General features: G+C 37.8%; 2 protein-coding genes across 2 annotated transcripts in view; one reads left to right on the forward strand and one right to left on the reverse strand.

The window, feature by feature from the left end:
• zzz3 (zinc finger, ZZ-type containing 3) overlaps window positions 1–22,720 on the forward strand; it is a 675,084-nt gene that overhangs the window by 103,076 nt on the left and 549,288 nt on the right. The gene's annotated exons all lie outside the window — the stretch shown is intronic.
• The window catches only part of ak5 (adenylate kinase 5), a 210,901-nt gene that overhangs the window by 37,912 nt on the left and 150,269 nt on the right, over window positions 1–22,720 (reverse strand). Inside the window, 1 exon segment of the mRNA NM_001100084.1 lies at window positions 5,413–5,489. Within this exon segment, the coding sequence (NP_001093554.1) occupies window positions 5,413–5,489 (77 nt within the window).

A 22,720-nucleotide genomic window follows, 5' to 3' on the forward strand; every position in this document is an offset into this window, starting at 1 on the left:
AATTCCAAAAAAGAGTCTTGATAATTTCCCTATTTACAGCTTGAGCCTTCTGTGGTTACATAATAATTCTGTGGTGTAATAACCAACTCAGGTTCATTCTGATTATGTACTTCTATATACATTTCTGAGGAGCTACTTTTTTTCTTTGCAGTTTCTTTCTTTTGCGAATCCACCAGAGGCTGCTGTGTATGCTTTTTGAGATCTCAAATTTCTTTTGCGTGTGCCATTTATGCCTGCTGTTCTCGCATAAATCCACCAGAGGCAGCTGTCGACTGACTGACTCATCGACTGACCCACCCTCAAACCTCTCCTAAACCCAACAGATAGTGTTTTTAAAAGCACTGATTGACCCGCACACCCACTTCCCTAAACCCAACACACAGTGTTTCCAAAAGCAATCCAATAAAAGAAAAGCCCTTGCGGCAGCCTGATTTTTACCACGTTTTCAGATTTTACCACTCTCTCTTGGTTATTCACTTGTGTATTTTATTATTTTTGCTTTTGTTTTTGTTTAACCTGCTTTCTAGAACTTTTCTTTGCCAGACTCAAACCCTATCATCACGGTTAACTACCCTGTGCTTCTCAAATCCTTTGGCGTACATGGCAAGCAACTGGACAAACTTATAACAATGGAGAAGCCGTCCATACAGAGGTAAGTGGTCAGCTGGTAAGTGGGAAAAGGAATGGCATCACAGCGCCCGGTAGCGTTTATTTTAAAGATGAAATGCAGCCATGTGTACTTCTGGCTATATAATTCGCGCTCTCCAGAAATGTATATAGGGTTACGTTTTCAGAATGAGCCTATGTTGCAACAACACTGAAAGAAAATGACAATTTACTAAGGCATTATTGTAAGGAATTACACTCTTATTCTAGTCAAGAAATTAAAAAATAAATACCGAAATGAGTGTTTTTAGTTTTAGTTATTTAAAAAAAAGTCTATGCATTCGATCACACAAGATCTTAGAGTATGCATATATATAGCTCCATATTTAATAAAGCAATACTTAAATGAATCCCCCTTCAAGCTTTCTCAAAGGAAGTATTTGAGTGTGGATTATATACTGTACAGCACATTATTCTTGACCTTGAGGAAAAAAATAGAAGGTTTCAAACAATTCCTTTCCACAATATGCTATAGAGCACTCTCATTATATCGGTCACACACACACATGCGCACACACAATGACTAAGAAACTTTGATTACATTTCCATATTAAAGGTCAGCGAAAATGCACCTGTAATTAAAGCATTAATTAGTTTGTGTTATCAAAATACCCCGCAAACATACTGGGCATTTTTCTTTAAAAGATGATCCCAAAAATAGCATGTTAATGGAATTCAAGGACAAAAAGCTTCATCCAGACTGAAGCTTATGCAGGAGACTCATAATGACTGCCCGCTAATGCAGGACCTCCACTCAGAAAGCATTTTCATTACATACACCATATTCAGTCTGCCCAGTCTCATCTGAGTCCAATTGGAGATTCCAATAACTTGGTAATGAATTAAAGAGATGAGACAGATGGGACATTTCCTGACATGCTAATGATGCTTTAAATGCTATTATTCCATTGTCTGTTGAATCTCTAGACTCTTATTGGCTGGAAGGAGTGCAATTAAACTGTTAAAAGCACAGGTAGTTCCAGTCAGTTTTAATCACAGTTCAATATAAATGCGCTTCCTTCAAATATTAGTAGTAACTCGGTGACAGTTGATGGAGCCTTCATTCATCTGTGTGATCTCGAAGACACTGATGTACAGTATGCTTCAACCACTGATCTATATCAAAGTCCCTTTAAGACAAGTCATTTCACTCGACGACCGTCTTTGACATGCCTCTTGGGCAGTATGTTCAGGCATCAAATTCTCCAAAACTGCTTGGCTAGCTTATGATTGAGTTTCATATTAGGAATCATCAATAGAATTAAACAACAATTGTCTCTTTAGTGTTATTTCTAAATGTCCAAATCACACAAAATCTGTAGAACATCTGGTCTGAGGCTCTACCCTGAAGTATCCTCAGTCTATAGAGATGATTGGCTCCTGTATTAGAAAGCGGGCTTTATTTGCCATATTGACGTTACCAGGGCTGGAGTGGGACTCATTTTCAGCACTGGAGTTTCAAGCCAGACCAGCCCACCTCAGTTCACGACTGATTCCAATTCTAATGGCACTATCACGTTTTTTTTTTTCGAGAAATTCAAATGTTCAATAGCCCTTATATGCCTTAACAAAAAAAAGCGTCTACGTCCTTACCACTAGACCACAATGGCTCTGTTATAATGAGAGTAAAAAATAACTAATGGCTTGCGACCCTTAAGACACAGCACTACTTTCTTTTGATGGCTCAATCTTTTTCTCCCATTTTTAGATTTCTGATCAAGTTATGTCAGATTTATTAATGTAGTGAATCATTTGATTTTCATTGAGCAGGTGTATTATTCATTTTATTTGAATTCTTATTTTCACTAAGGTGCCGCTGTTAGGGGTCGATAGTTACATTACATCATCATCATTAACGTTAGTTAACCTGCAGGCTGCATTTTTCTCACGGGGCTGCGAGAAAATAAATAAAAAGAGCGGCGCTGCGGCAAAATAATGAATAAAAAGAGTGAAGCTATGGTCAAATAAATAAATAGAAAAAAAAGTGTGACTGCTGAGAGTGCAAGCAGCTAGGGACACCGGCCCTCTCGGCCAAAAAACAGACCGGCCCAACGGAAATTCTCCCGGTCCTCCCGATTAGCCAATCCGGGCCTGGACGTTACACTTTTCCCCCACTCATAATTAAACAAGTGACACTGTATTCTATGGTCTTTGGCTGTGTTTGAAACTGCCTACTTCCATACTATATACTGTAGTCTGTTAAAATCAGTGTGAGCTAAGTAGTATGTCAGAATTCATAGAATTCAAAAATCATTATGTGAGAAGTACCCGGATGATCTACTACTTCCGGCGTGATTCTGAAGTGCGCATTTGATGCACACTGGAATATCCTATGACACCCCGAGAGAGAATTCATGAATGGGAGTGGGGCGACGCAACTGACGTGGGTAGGTCACGTGACCATGAAAAAATGGTGGATGAAGTACGTCCGAATTCCATTCATGCTGCTCACATTCATACTGTATAGAACGTACTTTTCTAATGGCCGAGTAGTACGTTTACATTCAAATGCAGTACCTACTGAGTAGTAAGCTGTTTTGTACGCAGCCATAGTCGAAATAGAGAACTGGATTGCTCATGACGTCATAAAAAGTGGAGCCACTATGCCGCCATATTGGCAAGCCCTAATATGCTCAGGCGTTCTATGGATGAGAAAACATTGCCTAACAACACACTCGCTTAGATTTGAAAGCTCAAGGTTTACTGTTCTGTCTACACAAATGTAAGAGAGCTCTCAAATAAGAGAACTCCTCAAGATTGGACGTGTTGTGCATTCAGACATGCTCTTCTGCATACCTCAATTGTAACGAGTGGTTATTTGAGTTACTAGTGCTTTTCTATCAGCTGAAACCAGTCTGGCCATTCTCCTCTGACCCCTGGCATCAACAAGTCAATTGCGCCCACAGAACTGCCGCTCACTGGATAGTTTCTCTTTTTCATCTCTCTGTAAACTCTATAGATGGTTTTGCGTGAAAATCCCAGTAGATCAGCAGTTTCGGAAATACTTAGACCAGCCCATTTGGCACCAACAACCATGTTCAAAGTCACTTTAATCACATTTCTTCCTCATTCTGATGCTCGGTTTGAACTTTAGCAGATGGTTTTGACAATGTCTATATGGCTAAATAAAGTGGCCGGTGAGTGCGTGTATATATATATATATATATATATATATATATATATATATATATATATATATATATATATATATATATACAGTTGAGATAAGAATTATTAGCCTTATTTTTTACCCAATTTCTGTTAAACAGAGAGCAGATTTCTTTTCAAAACTTTTCTGAACATAATAGTTTTAATAACTCATTTTTAATAACTGATATATCTATCTTTGCCATGATGACAGTAAATAATATTTGACTAGATATTTTCAAGATACTTCTATACAGCTTAAAGTGACATTTAAAGATTTAACTAGGTTGATTAGGTTAACTAGTTAGATTAGGGTAATTAAGCAAGTTACTGTATAACAGTGGTTTGTTCTGTAGACTATCGTACAAAATAGCTCAAAGGGGCTAATAAGTAAAAGTAAGCTAATAATTCTGAATTCAGTTGCATATACATATATATACAGTTAAAGTCAGAATTATTAGCCCCCTTTTGATTTATAAGAAGAAAGTCTTATTTGTTTTATTTCGGCTAGAATAAAAGCAGTTTTTAATTGTTTAAAAATCAATTTTGGGACAAAATTATTAGCCCCTTTAAGCTTTTTTTTTTTTTCCGATCATCTACAGAACAAACCATCGCTATACAATAACTTGCCTAATTACCCTAACCTGCCTAGTTCACTTTATTAACCTAGTTAAGCCTTTAAATGTCACTTTAAGCTGTACAGAAGTGTCTTTAAAAATATCAAGTAAAATATTATTTACTGTCATCATGGCAAAGATAAAATTATGCAGTTATTAGAAATAGGTTTCTAAAACTATTATGCTTAGAAATGTGCTGAAACAATCTTCCCACCATTTAACAGAAATTGGGGAAAAAAATAAACAGGGGCGCTAATAAGTCAGGGGGGCTAATAATTCTGACTATATATATATATATATATATATATATATATATTTATATATATATATATATATATATATATATATATATATATATATATATATATATATATATATATATATATTTATATATGCAATGGAATTAAAGTTACAAGTTACAAAGCAAACCACAATTTAACCCACATAGGCTGCCATAGACTGAGGTCTGTAAACAAAAAAAACAAAACAAAAAAATGGTAGCACTTTATTTTCATGGTCCAATTAAGTATTAGTAGACGGTCTGCTTAATATCTATTGATATTCTCATTCAACAGACATTTAACTGACTATAAGAAACTTTGCAAGTACATGTCAACATACACTAACCCCAACCTAACAGTCTATTTACTGTATAATCTAATGAGAATTTGTTGGCATGTAGATGCAATGTGACAAACTCAACAAACGGACCATCAAAATAAAGTGTGACCAATTAAACAGAAATGCACTTATAATCTTTGTTTTGAAATGTTAAATTTCAGTAATTTGGTAAGTTCTGACAAACTGCTGCAGTTTGTTGTTTTTAGTAAGTTTTTGACTGTAAAAACTACCAGCACCATTTTGTTTTCCAGTTTAGCCAACAAAGAAAAGCAAAGAAAAATGCTTGACCATAGAGTCAAGCCAATGTCTATACTTAAAAAAGAAGACGACAAAGAAGCCAAAAAAACAGACATTTTCATACCTGCTCATCAAATTTGGCAGGTACATCTGTCAGACTGCTGCTGTCTGCGATCAGACTGAGGTCGAGTTCACTGGGTCCTGCAGAGAAAAGAGAAATATGCAATCAAGCTTTAAAACACACATTGCACACACAAAATAGCCTTGTATGAAAATAATGATGCTCTTAACACCGCCTAGCAGCACACAATTTGTATGGCTCCCTCATTTAAGTTCTTGCAGTGTCTACTAATGAGCTGCTGAGCTGAATCAGATGTGTGAAATGTGCAGTGGTGGGGTTTGACAGACACGACAGGTTTGGGAAACAATGCTCTGAATTGCTGTCTGATTGACATTTCTTTATTGTTCTGTATCAGTAACTGCAGAACGAACCTGAAGCCCTTTCAGTCGCATAGGCTACCGCGTCACAAAGGCTTCCTGTGTGTTAATTAGTCAGGCATTTGTGGCTAGCTATTCTTAGCCACAGTTATTGAAACCGCTGTTGAACTGGCTTCTGTCTACACAAATGCCTTGATGACATTCATTACGCATGCGATGATTCTCTCTCTGTCTCTCTCAAATTCAAATTTAAATAGCTTTATTGGCATGACTGTAAAACAAATCACAATGTTGTCAATGCAATAACAAAACAGAACATACATGGGTAATTCTTCAACTACGGGCACTTTTATGTCCTTTGATTTCCAAAAATAGATATAATTTTGTTCAAATTTCTCCTTCTTTGTCAAACTAACAATAAAACCTACTTTAATTTTTTTTTACTAGCTTTTTATAATTTTTTCCCTATTATTCAACCTCCTTTTAGGTGTCAAAATCACAGTTTTCACCTTGTCGCACACCCAGAGTTTTAAACTTCAACAATGACAGAAATATTTTAATTTAAATATTTTAAATATTTATTATTTATCTGGTATCTATTTATGTATCTTGATTAAGCACCAGTGAAATAGGCTAAATATTTTATAGTTATTAATGTGAGACTTTATATATATATATATATATATATATATATATATATATATATATATATATATATATATATATATATATACAAACTATTTACAAAATATAGCTGTCACACAGTATCAGTGTCATTTCCATCACAACACTGTACTGTCGCTTTAAAAAGTTTGTGTGAAAGATTACTTAGGTGGCTTCTATGAAAATGAATAGTGCCATCTGAGAACATGTTCAAGATGGAGGGAGTTTTCATTCTTATAAACAACACTTCAATCAAGAAAATCAAGGTAAATATAGCTTGATAAGGAAATACATTTATTCCATGTCATTTCCAAACATGTTGTACCTTCAAAGATGTTTTTAAAAACCAAACAAAATGAAGGTATATAAGATTGTTTTGTATAAATGAAAGGCTAGCATCAATTCAAAGCTAATCTGTATTTTTCATTTTTTCAACAATAAACTGTGGAAATGTCATTTCCATCACCACAAACATTTTTAAAAATATATTAAAAAGTTCTCATCACATATTAAAAGTGTATTCACAATGTATAATTTTATGCTTTATTTAATATACAAATTCAGTTTATTTATTTTCTAATAAGCTCTTAACCAAATTATTATTCAATTTTAGAGTGTGACAGGTGTACAATTCAGCATACAACTAATGTATTTCACTGAAAATTGTATAATTATTATATATATTTTGGAAAGATTGGTTAAACTAGATGCAAAAATGATTTTAGACTATGTTTGACTGCCATAATTTATTTCACTTTGAAATAAGCTGTATATTGAGATGTGGTGGAATTGACATTTGTTCAGTTCATGATGAAAAAAATGTTTCTTTTTTTATCTAAGTTTGTCCTCTTACAGATCTTAAAACTAGACAAAGTGTTTAAACTAATAAGGCTGTGATACGTTAATTCTGAACAAGTTATTTTTACTGAACTTCACAAGGCTAAAAGTGCCCGTAGTTGAAGAATGGCCCACATATAGATAAAAGAAATATAAGTAATAATAAACAAACATTAAAAAAAGATTAATAAAAGTATGTAATAATTAATGGGGCGAGGCAGTGGCACAGTAGGTAGTGCTGTCGCCTCACAGCAAGAAGGTCGCTGGGTTGCAGGTTCGAACCTCGGCTCAGTTGGTGTTTCTGTGTGGAGTTTGCATGTTCTCCCTGCCTTCGCGTGGGTTTCCTCCGGGTGCTCCGGTTTACCCCACAGTCCAAAGACATGTGGTACAGGTGAATTGGGTAGACTAAATTGTCTCTAGTGTATGAGTGTGTGTGTGAATGTGTGTGTGGATGTTTCCCAGAGACAGGTTGCAGCTGGAAGGGCATCCGCTGCGTAAAACTTGCTGGATAAATTGGCGGTTCATTCCGCTGTGGCGACCATGGATTAATAAAGGGAGTAAGCCGACAAGAAAATGAATGAATGAATGTAATAATAAATGATAAGGAAGTAAGGGGGTTTACCCTTTTTCTCTCATATGGTGGCATGAGGACACATACTGTGCTGCTAGATTGAGGCACTTTTCATTTGCTCCCAAAATATAATAGAGTTTCTCCGTATTTGTAGCTTGCTGGAATTGGGGCAGAATTAGATACATGTGTGTGAAGTAAGCATCTGGTCTGATATGTGATGCAGTGAGAGTGAGTAAGTGCAGCTCATCCTCCACAACTCCAGCAGAGCAATGTGGACAAAGTCTGAGCTCTGGGCTCCTCCAGCTGCGCTTGTGTCGGCCTGTCTCCACATTCAGACTGTGTCCACTCAGACGGTACCGGCTCATCAGCTTTATCTGACCGGGGCTCTTATTGTTGGTCAGGAATGGGGCCAGTTCATACCCAGGTTTAATCTGGTGGAAGCATGCCAACTTTTTTATTTGTTGTACTTTAGTTCGCCAATTGAGTTTATATTCCTCCTGGGTAATCTTTTCTATGTCTTTAGGTCTAGAAAATATGATCATTTTTATTCCTCCCAATTTTATCCTCCTTACACTGGCTGCCAGTTAAGTTTCATATTGAATTTAAAATAATACTTCTCACCTATAAAGCTCTAAATGATCTAGCTCCTGTTTATCTAACCAACCTTCTGTCCAGTGGCGTAGCGCAAAATGCAGAGGCCCCCCTGCAGGGATCGCTAACGGGGCCCCCTGATGAAGGGAGGGGGGGATACGTCATACGTCAATTTGCATATCACTGGCGTCATCACGTTCTACCATTTCTGTTTGTTTAACAGCCTATGGTTAATAAAGGGGTATTTATAATTGCACTACACTTTATATAAGCATGTTTATTTAACTAAATTTATTGCTGTTTGAATACAGTATGTCATTATAGATGTGTAGTGAATGTGCAGTAATCTCTCATATGTAATAAACTCAGACAAGTTCAGAAACTGTCACTAATATCTGTGATTGTGAACAAGAAAAGAATAAACGGTCCAATTAAATTGTTAAAATAAAGTAGAAGTAGATCGCTTTGACTGTACAAGGGAAATACCTTCACACTGCCTGTGCTAAATCATTTGTCGTCGGTACGCAGAGGGGTGATCTGCTCTCGGGCTGCAGGTGGGAGAGGCTGACTGGGCCGCCTGTCAGTGCTGTGAGGCGGGGGAGGGGCCGGCGGCATCACATACAGCTCGTTGAGAAGAGTAGGGATGGTACAGTATGGACAAATGACAGTTTAAAAAAAATCTCCAATAACACACAAAAAAAGTCGCTAGATTTGTCGCTAAGGGGGTCTGAAAAGTCGCTAAATCTAGTGACAAAGTCGCTAAGTTGGCAACATTGGCGGCAAGCAATCAGAATGAAGTAGTCCACCGCTTGAGAGGTGTTCAGAGAACAAAGACGTGTGAACTTTGGTTCCGACCACAGTTGTTCCCAAGAGTTTAATTATTGCGTTCGCCGGTGGATTTTTAATTATTGAAAATCACGATGACGTGGGGCCCCCTAATCACGCGGGGCCCCCCCGCGGTGCGTGCCCTGCGGGCCCGTCCGCTACGCCACTGCTTCTGTCTCGCTACAATCCAACTCGCTCTTTAAGATCTTCTGGTAGTACATAGAATAGCAAAGTTGAGTAAAGGAGGTCGAGCTCTCTCAGATATGGCTCCTAAACTCTGGAATAGCCTTCCTGATAATGTTGCTCAGACATACTCTCGCAGTTCAAAACTAGATTAATGACCTATCTTTTTAGTAAAGCATACACTCAGTGCATCACTTAGCAGAATGATACATGAATGTGCCTCACGCAGGTTTTTGCATTTCATTTATATACACTATAAACTAGAGAATTATTCTATTTATGCTCTTTTTCCACCTGGGGATACTCATCCCGAGGCCCTCAGACTATGCAGTGCCACTGATTCGATCCAAGACCAGCAGCGAGATGATCCCCCGGTTTCCATTATCCTGGACCAGGCCGTATCCTGAGCAGCTACTGTGGTGGTCATGGAGGAGTGTAACATTTGTTTTTTTAAAGAAAAAGTCTTATATAAAGAAAAAACTTCCCATTATGTAAATAAGTTGTCATTTAATAAGAATGTCAATAACTCAAGTTTGACAAAAAAGTCAGAACCTTATAGTTATAAGGTGAAGACTTGCTGAGGACAAAGCTAAATTGTTTTTACTTCATAATTCAAGTTAATTAACTGTCAGCAATACAACTTTTCAATGAGTACAATTGTTTGTATTCATTACTTTATTATTTTAGTTTTCCAATTTTCATATTTGTATTTTGGCATTTTTTGCAGTCCACTTAGAATCCAACGTGGAAATCATTTTTGTTTTTTAATGGCATTGATTGTTTTGAAAACCAAATGACACACGCCTGTGTTTTGATTTCTGTAATAAATATGGCTTTCAAGCCAACTGTTTGAGAATCTTGATGGTTTATTGCAGGTTTTGTTGTCGTTTACATGAAAAAAATCTGTTTTACAAGTTAAACAAAAATTCTAATCATGATTAATTGTGGACGATGCAGTGGCGCAGTAGGCAGTGCTGCAGCCTCACAACAAGAAGGTCGCTGGTTCGAGCCTCAGCTGGGTCAGTTGGAATTTCTGTATGGAGTTTGCATGTTATCTCCGTGTTCGCCTGGGTTTCCTCCGGGTGCTCCGGTTTCCCCCACAGTCCAAAGACATGCGGTACAGGTGAATTGGGTAGGCTAGATTGTCCGTAGTGTATGTGTGTGAAACAATATATGGATGTTTCCCAGAGATGGGTTGCAGCTGGAAGGGCATCCGCTGCGTGAAACAAGTGCTGGAAGAGTTGGCAGTTCATTCCGCTGTGGCGACCCTGGATTAAAAAAGGGACTTAGCCAAAAAGAAAATGAATGAATGACTGATTAATTGCACAAAATGTTTAAATAATTAGTTAGTTATTAAAAATAGATTGATAGCACGTTACCCCATGTAAATGAATATAAAAATATTTAGATCTAAATAGTGTTTTTAAGCTCATAATTGCAGCAAGCATAATCAGATTAGCTGGCGTGGGTGTTAATCAAAGTATGCAGATATGTAAACACCTTAATCACTTTATCACCATTCTGACCAAAGTAGGCATGTGATTGTGAGGCTGGCAGTATAAGAATATGTGTGCCATATACACGTACAGTGATTTGGGGGTTGTTGATCGCGCTTTCAAATTGATTTGCTGTGTCTCATACTTGCTCTTCGGTTGGCACCATAAGGAATTCATGTGCCACGGTTATTGCGCAGGATAAATACACCTATTTTTTGACAGTGCTTTTTTGTGACTCAGGTCTGGTATTGACCTTGTTCTCCACACAGCTGGCCAGCTTGTACAGTGCTATTGCCATCATCATCTCTAGCGGTACAGGTGCACGGATGGAAAACTCCTGTGGACTCATTAAGAGACGAACACAGTGGACTCATTCAGAGATGAACAAGTTCACACAGTTTCATGAATAACATCTGTGACATCCTGAAATGCTCCCTCCACTCTAAATTGCTGAACTCTGTTAGCACTATTTGCCGCCATAAGTCTCTGCTTTTTACCATCATCCAGAATGTGACTGCAGTGCCGGCAAACCCAACAAAAGTGTCATACCTGCCATTGCATATGGTACTAAAATATACAGCCATACAAAGTGTTTCCCATTAGATGTAGGTATATGAACACTGTACAATGGCTAACACACACGTGTGGTTCATTTATAAACTAATTTTGAGAGGATCACATGCTTATGATCAACACTGCTGGCACCTCATTAGCTCTGTAATCTGTTCTATTAGATGATTACGGAAGCATTATAATCAGGGTATCTTCCATCCAATCCATATCCATTTTCAAAAAAATAAAAATAAAATAAAACAAAGAAAACGGCAGTTTTTCCGTTTTTCATTTGCTCACAAAAAACAACAAAAAAAACGAGATTTTGGCTGGATTTTTTATTTTTTTTTATTTAGGGTAGAAAAATGAATAAATGACTTCAAAATTCATTATACACATGAAGGCGGTGCTGAAACGCCAACTTTATTTTGATTGATCAACCAAATCTGAGCTTGTGACACAGCCCTCAAAATAAGAGCCCTGAGTGGACCAGCACCCAGGCTTTTAAAAAGCCCATATAATACATGAAATAGGGTCATATCTTGGTTGTGAGGGTCTCCAACAACAGTTTAATATGCATGCAAGGTGAAAAAACACTTTTATGGTCTTATAATCTGCATTTATTTTTACCTAATTATCCCAGCGACTCCCGTATAAATCGTCCAGTGATTCATTTGTTCCCAAACCCCTCCTTAGGCCGAAGCTAATCTGCGATAATTGGTCCAATGACAGTCTGTTGCGATTGGTCGACTGCCTTCAGTCAGAGAGTGAAATGCCAGCTAATCAGCAATATAAAAGTAATTACAGTTCATACACCCTCGATAGTGTAGGCATGGATTTTAGCTGCCAGTGGGTCAATGTAAATACAGACTATGGACTTGAAAATACACACGTCTATCTATTTTATTGAGCAAAAACTCAGAAAACAGTTGAGGAGATCTTCTAGCTTGTCTCACTCTGCTCTTTTCACAGACACACACACACACAAACACTTAACCCTGCTCCGGACGACAACACGTGCGCACACACACACATACCTCCGGACGACAGCGCGCACACACTCACACACAGACACACACACTACCCTCCTCCACGAAGCTCCGTAAACAAAGCAGCATGCGTCATGTTTTTACCGTGACTTTGCACGCGATATGAGAATATAGCGAGTTAACTTCATACAGTACACGCGGTTACAAGTAACAAATCACAACTAAATATATTTGCAAGCTAGAGTAAACGAGGCAACTTTAATCGCACGTACTTACACTTGAGAAATGGAGGAAGAAACCCATCCTGACATGTCCAGCAGTAAGTTACTCTTTACTGATCCTTCCTTTAACAAATGCCGATGAAGTATTCTTTGTAGCATGTAGTTTCCAGAAGTTTCCAGTAGTTTCCAACTGCTTGGTTATAATGCTGAGGTTTCATCTTTGGGTAGAGACTCAATAATATCCATCTGCAGTGTGACTTCAATCGACCGGCATGTTTGTGTGTGTGTGTGTGTGTGTCTGGGTTTCTGTGTTAGAGGGCGGGGCTGCAGGTTTGAAATCTCCCGGGTTTGCACGTGCACGTGAATAACTTGGTTTCGTTCGTACGTAATGGCGAAACACCTAATGACTCGGTTTCAAGGGGACTCGTTTGAAGCACTATGAGTCGACTCTTTTATAGATGAATCAACCGTTTTAAACACTGTACACTAACAGATTTAAGCCTTAGCTGGATACTTCACTTCACTTAGAGCTGTGTTACACACTACATGGAAGGGCATTTTAAAAAAACCCATAGTATGGGCTCTTTAACTATTATTATTATTTAATTATATATATAAACTAAGTTTACACATTCAGTCATTTGATCAGTTAGCAGGCTTACATTCATTGCGTATGCATAAATTAAATTTTTATAAACTTAAATTTAAAACTCATTCTTAATCACATTTGATGTTGATTGAGGATCACAGAGAGCTGAACAGATCTTTTAATCTTAGTTGCTTTGTGCATGGCCTGTCTTGTTGATATGCTTATACACGTTACTACTGACTTAATACGTGGCTGTCAATCAATTCGATGGGTGGGGAAACCACACTTCTATGTCACGTTGCGATGGGCCTCAAAAAAAGAGGGATTTGGAACCTATTTAACATCAGGAAATTTCAAAAAAGAGACTTTTTATCTGTCTTTATATCACTCGAATATGTCTGTGGACACACTACCCACACACAATTCTGTCCAAACAGCTTACAAAAGGTGCCCTTTTGCTCATCATAGGTGCCCTTTAACTAAAAGAACACTGGCATTCTACCACAACTCTGCTCCTTGCCTGACATAATGGAATGTTCAATCTGAAATAATGTTATGTTTTTTTTTTCTCTCTCTCTTCTTCATCAATGTTAAACTGTTTTGACATAATCTATAAATTAAAAGTCCTGTAAAAATGAAGACGACTTGATTTTATTTGACTATTGCTACCTGAAGTTAATCAGGAAAGCATGGAGCTGACAAAAGCTTGTAATATTCATTCATTTTCTTTTCAGCTTAGTTTTGTTAGTCAAAAGGGGGTTGCCACAGCAGAATGAACCGCCAACTAATCCAGCACATGTTTTACACAGCGGATGCTCATCACTGGGAAACACTCACACACTCTCATTCACATACATACACTTTTGGACAATTTTAGCTTACCCAAATCACCTGTCCCGCATGTTTTTGGACTTGTGGGGGTAACTGGTGCACCTGGAAGAAACCCATGCGAACACAGGGAGAACATGCAAACTCCACAAAGAAATGCCAACTGACCCAGCCGAGGCTCAAACCAGCGACCTTCTTGCTGTGAGGCGACAGCACGACCTACTGCGCCGCTGCATCGCCAACTTGTAATATATCAATACAAAAGTGTTTTGCATTAGATGTAATTAAATGAATAGAACGGCCTACAACACATATTCTACAGGAGTCCATTATCCATTATCATTATGCAGTGGGAATTTTAATAACTGCAGTAAAAGAGTGAAGAGATTTTCTTATATTGCAGCATTTTATTGTCCTTAAAGGGGACCTATTTTGCCCTTTTTTACAATATGTAAAATAAGTCTCTGATGTCTATTAAGTGTGTAGTAACTGTGTCATAAATCTAGTGACTCGAATAATGCAGTATCACTTCCTGTATTGAAAGAGGCCACAGATGACAAGATGGAATGCCTGTTAAGATAGATCCCTGTGCATTCTATCAAGCTGCCAATTCCTTGAGAACCAACACAATTAAACCAAACACTTAAGATTTCACTGACAGAATTATAACTGTCTTGAGAGGTAGCTAGGTTTCAATTGCAGGACATATTTTAGGCAACTATTGACTGATCTCTGACTCTGACATGAAACAGCACAGTCTGACATCCATCATATTGACATGCACATGCAAAATCTGCATCTGTTCTGAGTCGTGCTTCAGCTCAGCACTGGAGAAGCTCAGCCTGGAAGAAGTTGATGCCTTTTGACATCAGTCGCCTCTGTAATAGACAGTGCATTGTAGCATCTGCTGACGCCTCCATTCCCTGTCTTCCAACACTAAACAAAAAGTGACAGCGTTTTCTCTTACAGAGAGTACACGCTGGTCTAGCCTACCATTTTTATATATATACAGTGCCCGGAATAAACGAGTACACCCCTCACAGTAGGGTTGGAGTAGCCATCGGGAGCATCAGGAGGACTAATCTGGCCTGCCGCCAGCCAATTTCTTTTTGGCATTATTATTATTGATTTAACACTATTGACCATAACACTGGACTGAAGTAATAATGTCCAAATTCAACATTCAGTTTAAATAAATGCTAATTAAAGTATTAAAATCAATAATCTAAATACATTCACCGGCCATTTTATTAGGTACAACTGCTCGTTGCAAATTTCTAATCAGCCAATCACATGACTCAATGCATTTAGGCATGTAGACATGGTCAAGACGAACTGCTGCAGTTAAAACCGTGCATAAGAATGTGGAAGAAAGGTAATTTAAGTGCGTGTGGCATGGTGCCAGACAGGCTAGTGTGAGCATTTCAGAAACTACAGATTCACTGGGATTTTCACACATAACCATCTCCAGGGTTTACAGAGAATGGTCTGATAAAAAGAAAATATCCAGTGAGCGGCAGATCTCTCTCGCCAAAATTGGATAATAGAAAATTGGTAAAACGTTGCCTTGTCTGATGAGTATCGATTTCTATTGTGACATTCGGATGGTAGGGTCAGAAAATCCCTCTGTGACCCCAGTGTACCATCTCCTGATGGCTACTTCCAGCAGGATAGTGCGCCATGTCATAATGAGCAAATCATTTGAGACTGGTTTCTTAAACATGATAATGATTTCACTGTACTCAAATGGCCTCCACAGCCACCAGATCTAAATCAAGTAGAGGTGCTTCCACACCTGCCTCATTTAGTTCGGTTGAATCGCACTAGAGTTCGTTTTCCCTCTTGGTGCGGTTAGTTTGGGCAGGTGTGAATGCAGCAATCGTACTCGAGTGCGCACTAAAAGTGGACCAAAAAAGCGTACCGAGACCACCTCTTCAAGCAGGTCCGGTTTCAAAAGAACCCTGGAGCGGTTGGTTTTTATGGTGAGAATATGATCCAAACTAAAATAGACCCAACAGCAAAAAGTACTGTGCCTTTTGGACTAATCCAGCTGCTGTAGGCCGATGCGCTGTGCATTATGGGATATGGAGGAAAAATACTTGTTGACAGCGCAACAGAGAGAAAGAGAGCGAACAACAGATGTGAAAGCACCCCTAGCTGTCTTTCAGGTGGCCACGCCCTTAATTATGCAGATTCGGGGGACGTTCTGAGGGCAGGGTTTGATTGACGCGCTGCGAGCTGCTAGCCAGACAGTGGAAATGCAACATGATTTCAGCCTCCCTGCTTATGTTCCCTGGCTATTGGCACGGCCCGGCCCGATAAAAGCCCTGGCTTGCACTGACTCGACAGTGGAAATGCGACTATTTATCCCGTGCTCCAGCCTGAACACCGGCTAGCGACCTTGCAGCTTCTCCACTATGGACGTCCGGCATTCTCCAGCCTTCAGTGCCTGCAGCTCTGCACAAGAAGTTTGGCCAGAGGAGAAATGGTCATGCCCAACTGAGCCTGGTTTCTCTTGAGGTTTTTTTCCTTTACTTTCATCAATTGGTGAAATTTTTTTCCTCGCCGCTGTCGTCACTGGTTTGTTTGGTTTGAGACTTTTGGAGCTGCGAATCAATTGATTTGCTCTTCAGTGTTTGGACTTTCAGCAGTGAAAATTAAACCACAGTGAACTGAAATATGCTGTCGTCTCACAGCAAGAAGGTCGCTGGGTCACTGGTTCGAGCCTCGGCTCAGTTGGCGTTTCTGTGTGGAGTTTGCATGTTCTCCCTGCGCTCGTGTGGGTTTCCTCCGGGTGCTCTGGTTTCCCCCACAGTCCAAAGACATGCGGTACAGGTGAATTGGGTAGGCTAAAATTGTCCGTAGTGTATGAGTCTGTGTGTGAATGTGTGTGTGGATGTTTTCCAGGGATAGGTTGCGGCTGGAAGGGCATCCACAGCGTAAAAAACTTACTGGATAAGTTGGCGGTTCATTCCGCTGTGGTGACCCCAGATTAATAAAGGGACTAAGCCGACAAGAAAATGAATGAATTAACTGAACTAAACTGAACTTCAACTCTGAAAACTCAACTAATGCAGTTTCAGTTTAGTAGAACTTCTATGTGAAGCTGCTTTGACACAATCTACATTGTAAAAGCACTATAGAAATAAAGAATGAATTAATTCAGTTACAAAAACTAATAGTAGGTTAAGCTAGTGCTTTTTACATGTTAAATGAGAGATCTCAAACTTGAAAAACAAATAAAAAATGTAGCTTTATCTTTCTGTTAGTGTTTTAATGGGTAGATCTTTCCTTTGTGGTTAATAATTGTGGGTGAAATGATTGGTGACCATCGATCTAGAAGATGCAAAACATACCTTCAGTGTTATAATCACTCATAAATACATCTTGAAGTCAACTAAATGAGCCTTTAGGAAATAGCAGAGCAGCTGTTTTATAAACTCTTCTTCGTGCTATGAGATTGAACCAGGCTGGGATCATATATTAAGGAATAAACTTTGCACCTGAGACCATAGGAAATAATGGAAGATTTCTGGCCCCAGAAGGACTGAGCATCACAGAAATGTATTTGCTGATGCAGACATGGCATTATTGGAAAAGTGTTTGAGGAAAGCGGCGTGTGGGCAACAGGTCACTTCTGTGATGTGCGCCTTTTGAACTCTGCCACCTTTAATAAATGAATGAGCCTTAACCATTTATATAAAAGGGCAATATACTAAAATAAATATGCTCTGGTCAAGCTCACGGTTATGAAAGTAATCAAAATTAGTATAGTAGAAAATATATATATATGTATGTATGTGTATATATATATATATATATATATATATATATATATATATATATATATATATATATATATATATATATATATATATATATATTTATATATTTATTTATTTTTAATTATTATAATTGAACAATATAAATATATATTTATAATACGTTTATAGTAAACATCAATTCATAGTTTATATATTTGAATTGCATTATAATATTTCTTTTGATCATTTGTTTGTTAGCATAAATGCAAGATTTGCATTATGTTATTAACATTACATTACCTTACTACTAACCTGTGGAAAGGCTATCATCAAAATCAGGGAACACCTTATTTTCTGGGTTTGGGGCTTGTGACTACTTTTACATGGACATCAGGGATGTAATGATTTCAGGGATCTATTAATTTAATCTGAATAAGACAATAATATGATTCAGATGTTTACACAAGTTGCTTTTTAAATGTTACATTCATGATTCCCAGTTACATGTTACAGCACATAAATCACTAACATCATTGTGTCACCACCAGCCTAATGTTTACTCCACAGTTTGTGTCCGTGGTCCTTTAAGATCAAACATCACTGTTTATGTAGTGGACTTGTGATCAGAGTATTGTCTTAATCGTTTTAAAATCAGAGTATTGGTGTCCATGTTAACGTACTCAGATAATGTGTCAGATGATGTCACAAGCTGTCAAAGACAGTCCATTCCTCACCTTTAAGATGATTCCATGAGCCCTCACATTTCATAAGTTTGACGTGTTTCTACCCTACACAAAATTTTTGTAAAGCATCTGCTGCAAGTTGGTGTGTCAGAATCCTTGCTTGTAAAATATAGCCATACTTTAGAATGCTTATTTTAAGCAAATTAGATGAACGCGATCTTGCGTGTTGATGAAGTTAGTCGATCGCCACATACACTGTAGTGCGCGCTTTGCCTTTTATAAGCTGCAATTACAAACGCCTGACATCGCTGACATCCGTATCCCTCAAAGCTGTTTAGAATTAAACATTTAGAGATGGTGTGACACAACGCTTACTTACATGTGCCTTTAACGCACCCTTTTCTGCTTCTTAAGGGCGTCAGCGGATGCACCGCTCAGAGTCGCGGCACGGCGCGCACATGACAGTTGATCACACACCTGACATGCACATTCGCATGTTATTTAAAATGAAACTATTCAGATGGTGCTCTGTGGCATGGCAGAAATATAAACATTCATGAACAATATAAACAGTCATGAGTCGTGGGTGCATGCCGCAGACAGTTGCTGACTTGCGAATTCATGGCGCTGTACGTCGCTGAGTGGCACTTCTGGTGCGCGACCTGCTATACGTTCTTGTTGCAGCACTGAAATTAGGCACCGAAATTCATATGCTGATTTGATCCGGTGCATACCGGTTCCAAAGGTACCGGTACCACAATGGCACCGGGTTTCAGTACCCAACCCTAGTACCTATCAAAGTGGCCAGTGAGTGTATATTCAACCCAGTATATGAAAAGGGTTAAATGTCACAGAATTCACACACAATTCTGCAACAGACAGCTTGAGTTATGGGGAATTACTGGCCAGTAGGGGCAAACGCACAGTGACATATCTGAGGGGTTTGATTTGAAGCATAAAAATGGATTACTGCTGGACTTATTAATATCACAGTTCAGTGAAAGTAATAGGAATCAATCTATTTGGCTGTGACAGTTGGCTTTCAAATGACTGTCAAGTGACTTTTAAAAAGAACAGGATCTTATATCGGTCGACATGAAATAGATAACGACAGTAGAATCATTAGCAGCAGGGTTAACATGGAGGGGGGTGAAGGTGTAATTAACCTTTGCTCCACATGAATGGCAAAACACCACAGACCTGATCTATAAAGCCAACGGCTGAAGCTTGACCAAGTCTAAGCAGCCTCAGATACACTAAAAATAGAAGTGGCCTTGGTTTCCTACTGAATCTCACAAGTATGCTGGCACGTAATTAACACTGCCACTGTAATTATGCCCTGTCGTACACATATTGTACATATATATACACATATTGCAAATGATTGACTTTAATAAAACGGACAGTTAGCCAGTATCCATTAAGATAATCTTACTTTTGTCAACACACTTATAAACGAGCATTGCGTAGGTTGGGTTATATATATTTAATATGTATAACATTCAATAAAGTAAGTGACAGTATTGTAATTTATTATTCCAATACTAAATCTACCCCTTTGCCCGTCCACATACCCCTAAAAATGGGCATTAATATTAATTTATTAACAAAGTTTTTACAAAATTATCTCGGTGTTATTACCTTAAACATGCACTAAACACTAGCACACAATTCAGCAATTATACATTACCATCAAAAAAATCTCAGCCAGACTAATGGAATAAAAAAACAAAACAGAATGACGTGGCGACGCAGTGGCACAGTAGATAGTGCTGACACCTCACAGCAAGAAGTTGGCTGGTTCGAGCCTCAAATAGGTCAGTTGGCTTTTCTGTGTGGAGTTTGCATGTTCTCATTCGAATGTTTCCCCTATAGTTCAAAGACATGTGGTACAGGTGAATTGGGCAGGCTAAATTGTCCGTAGTGTATGATTGTGAATGAATGTGGATGGATGTTTCCCAGTGATGGGTTGCAGCTGGAAGGGCATCTGCTGCATGAAATGTGCTGGATAAGTTGGAGGTTCAGTCCGCTGTGGCGACCCAGGATTAATAAGGGGACTAAGCCGAAAAGAATGAATAAATAGAATGAAATAAAGAGGAAGAGAAAAAAATATTACAGAGACATTATCAACCTATATATTTAAAGAAGGGGCCCCATATTTCGTCATACATCTTCTGTTTGCTAAATCTAGAGAAACATAACCTTTTCAGCTTGAGGGCAGAAACCATTTCAGCTAACCATTTAAAAAAAAGATTTCCACTCAATCAGAATCACTCTCTTGGCCAGCACCATGCCAAACATAAGGGAGACTTGTTGATGTTTAGGCCAAGTTAGAGCCTGGTCTGAACAACCAAACAATAATAATGATTTTTATTACAAACAAGCATCTGATTTATTACATTCATAATGGTGTTAGTGTTACAATCATGATCTTCAAATAAATTAATTTACACAAAATTAATAAAAAATTAATCATTCATTTGCAGTTATATTCAAATCATGTTCATATAAAGGTTAGAAATAAAAATTTCTACGCAAGTATTTATGTGTATACATTAGGGCTGCTCGATCATGGAATAAATCATAATCATGATTATTTTGGTCATAATTGTAATCAAGATTATTCAAATTACAGTTGAAGTCAAAATTATTTGCCCTCCTGTGAATTTTAAGTTTTTTCCTTATAAATATTTCCCAAATTATGTTTAACAGAGCAAGGAATTTTTCACAGTATTTCCTATAATATTTTTTCTTCTGTAAAAAGTCTGATTTGTTTTATTTTGGCTAGAATAAAAGGAGGTTTTAATATTTTGAAACCTATTTTAAGTACAATATTATTTGCCCTCTGAAGCAATATATTTTTTGATTGTCTGCAGAAGAAACCACTGTTATACAATGACTTGCCTAATTACCCTAATTAAGCATTTGAATCACACTTTAATTTCAATGCTTGTATTTTTTTAAAAAAATCTAGTCTAATATTATATTTTGTCACCATTGCAAATATAAAATAAATCACTTATAAGAGATGAGTTATTAAAACTATTATGTTTAGAAATGGATTGATAAAAAAACTTTCCATTAAACAGAAAAAGCGGGGGAAAGGGCGACTAATAATTCAGGAGGGCTCATAATTCTGACTTCAACTGTATATATGTTGTTATTTTCGTCACTATAAATAAGGAAAGAGAAATAAATACAATATAATAAAAATATGATACAAAAGTTCCTCAGTCGAGATCATTGAGGGATTTTTATCCTTTTGTTGATTGATTAATAATGATAAAAACAGGCGGCAGCAGGAAAATTGCACGCTGTCACTTAAATGGTTTCTCTTTCACGTGTCTTATGATTATCAACTCGTTTGTTTATTACACAAATGAGGGTTAATATGGATAATCACTAAACACAGCGTTTTGACACCTATTTGACCATTAAAGCGCTGGCATTGAGATGACTTTAGATGTGTGTGCTTTGCTCGTCTTTGAGGCTGAGTGCGCACACACACAACAGCATGCGTTCTCTCTCGCGCTTTTAAAAACATGAATGATTTGAATGTACGCAAATGAATGAAGCGCATCCCGTGCTGCAAACCTTACATTACAATACATGCTTTTAGCAATTTTCACGTGAAACCAAGCTTTGCAGAGCAACAAATGTATACAACTGGAAAGGGGGCGGTATATGATGCAATAATCGTTTCATCTCGATTAATGCTTTTTTATGATCGTTAGAAGTCAAAATCGAAACAGAATTTTCGATTAATTGCACAGTTCTAGTATAACGCATCTGTTTTGTGAGAAGTGCTTCTCATATAATATGTGAATGACCAATACAGCTTTGACATTTCCTCGAGCGAGAGTGATGTCGACGGAAACTTTTTGTTGCATACCACGTCCGCCAAAAGGGGGCCACTCAGTGGAAATGAGCCATGTGTCTTAGACAAACACAGAACACTCAAGCACTCCAGTGTTTTGTAATTTTCTCCATAAATAAAACCTGTAGCTGAGTGACAGCATTGGATTATATGGGGCACAGCATGTGTTTTAGGATATATCTCAGGTTTTTGAACACACTTCATTATTATTGTTTATTTATTCATTTGCTGGAAATTAGAACTGAATTTAGAAATAGTTTTGAAATGAATATTTGCGATAACAAAAGCAATTAATTATTTATAGACTAATAGATGTCTGTGCATA

Source organism: Danio rerio, chromosome 2 (genome assembly GCF_052040795.2).
Source record: "Danio rerio strain M-AB ecotype USA chromosome 2, GRCz13ab, whole genome shotgun sequence".
Classification (NCBI taxonomy): domain Eukaryota; kingdom Metazoa; phylum Chordata; class Actinopteri; order Cypriniformes; family Danionidae; genus Danio; species Danio rerio.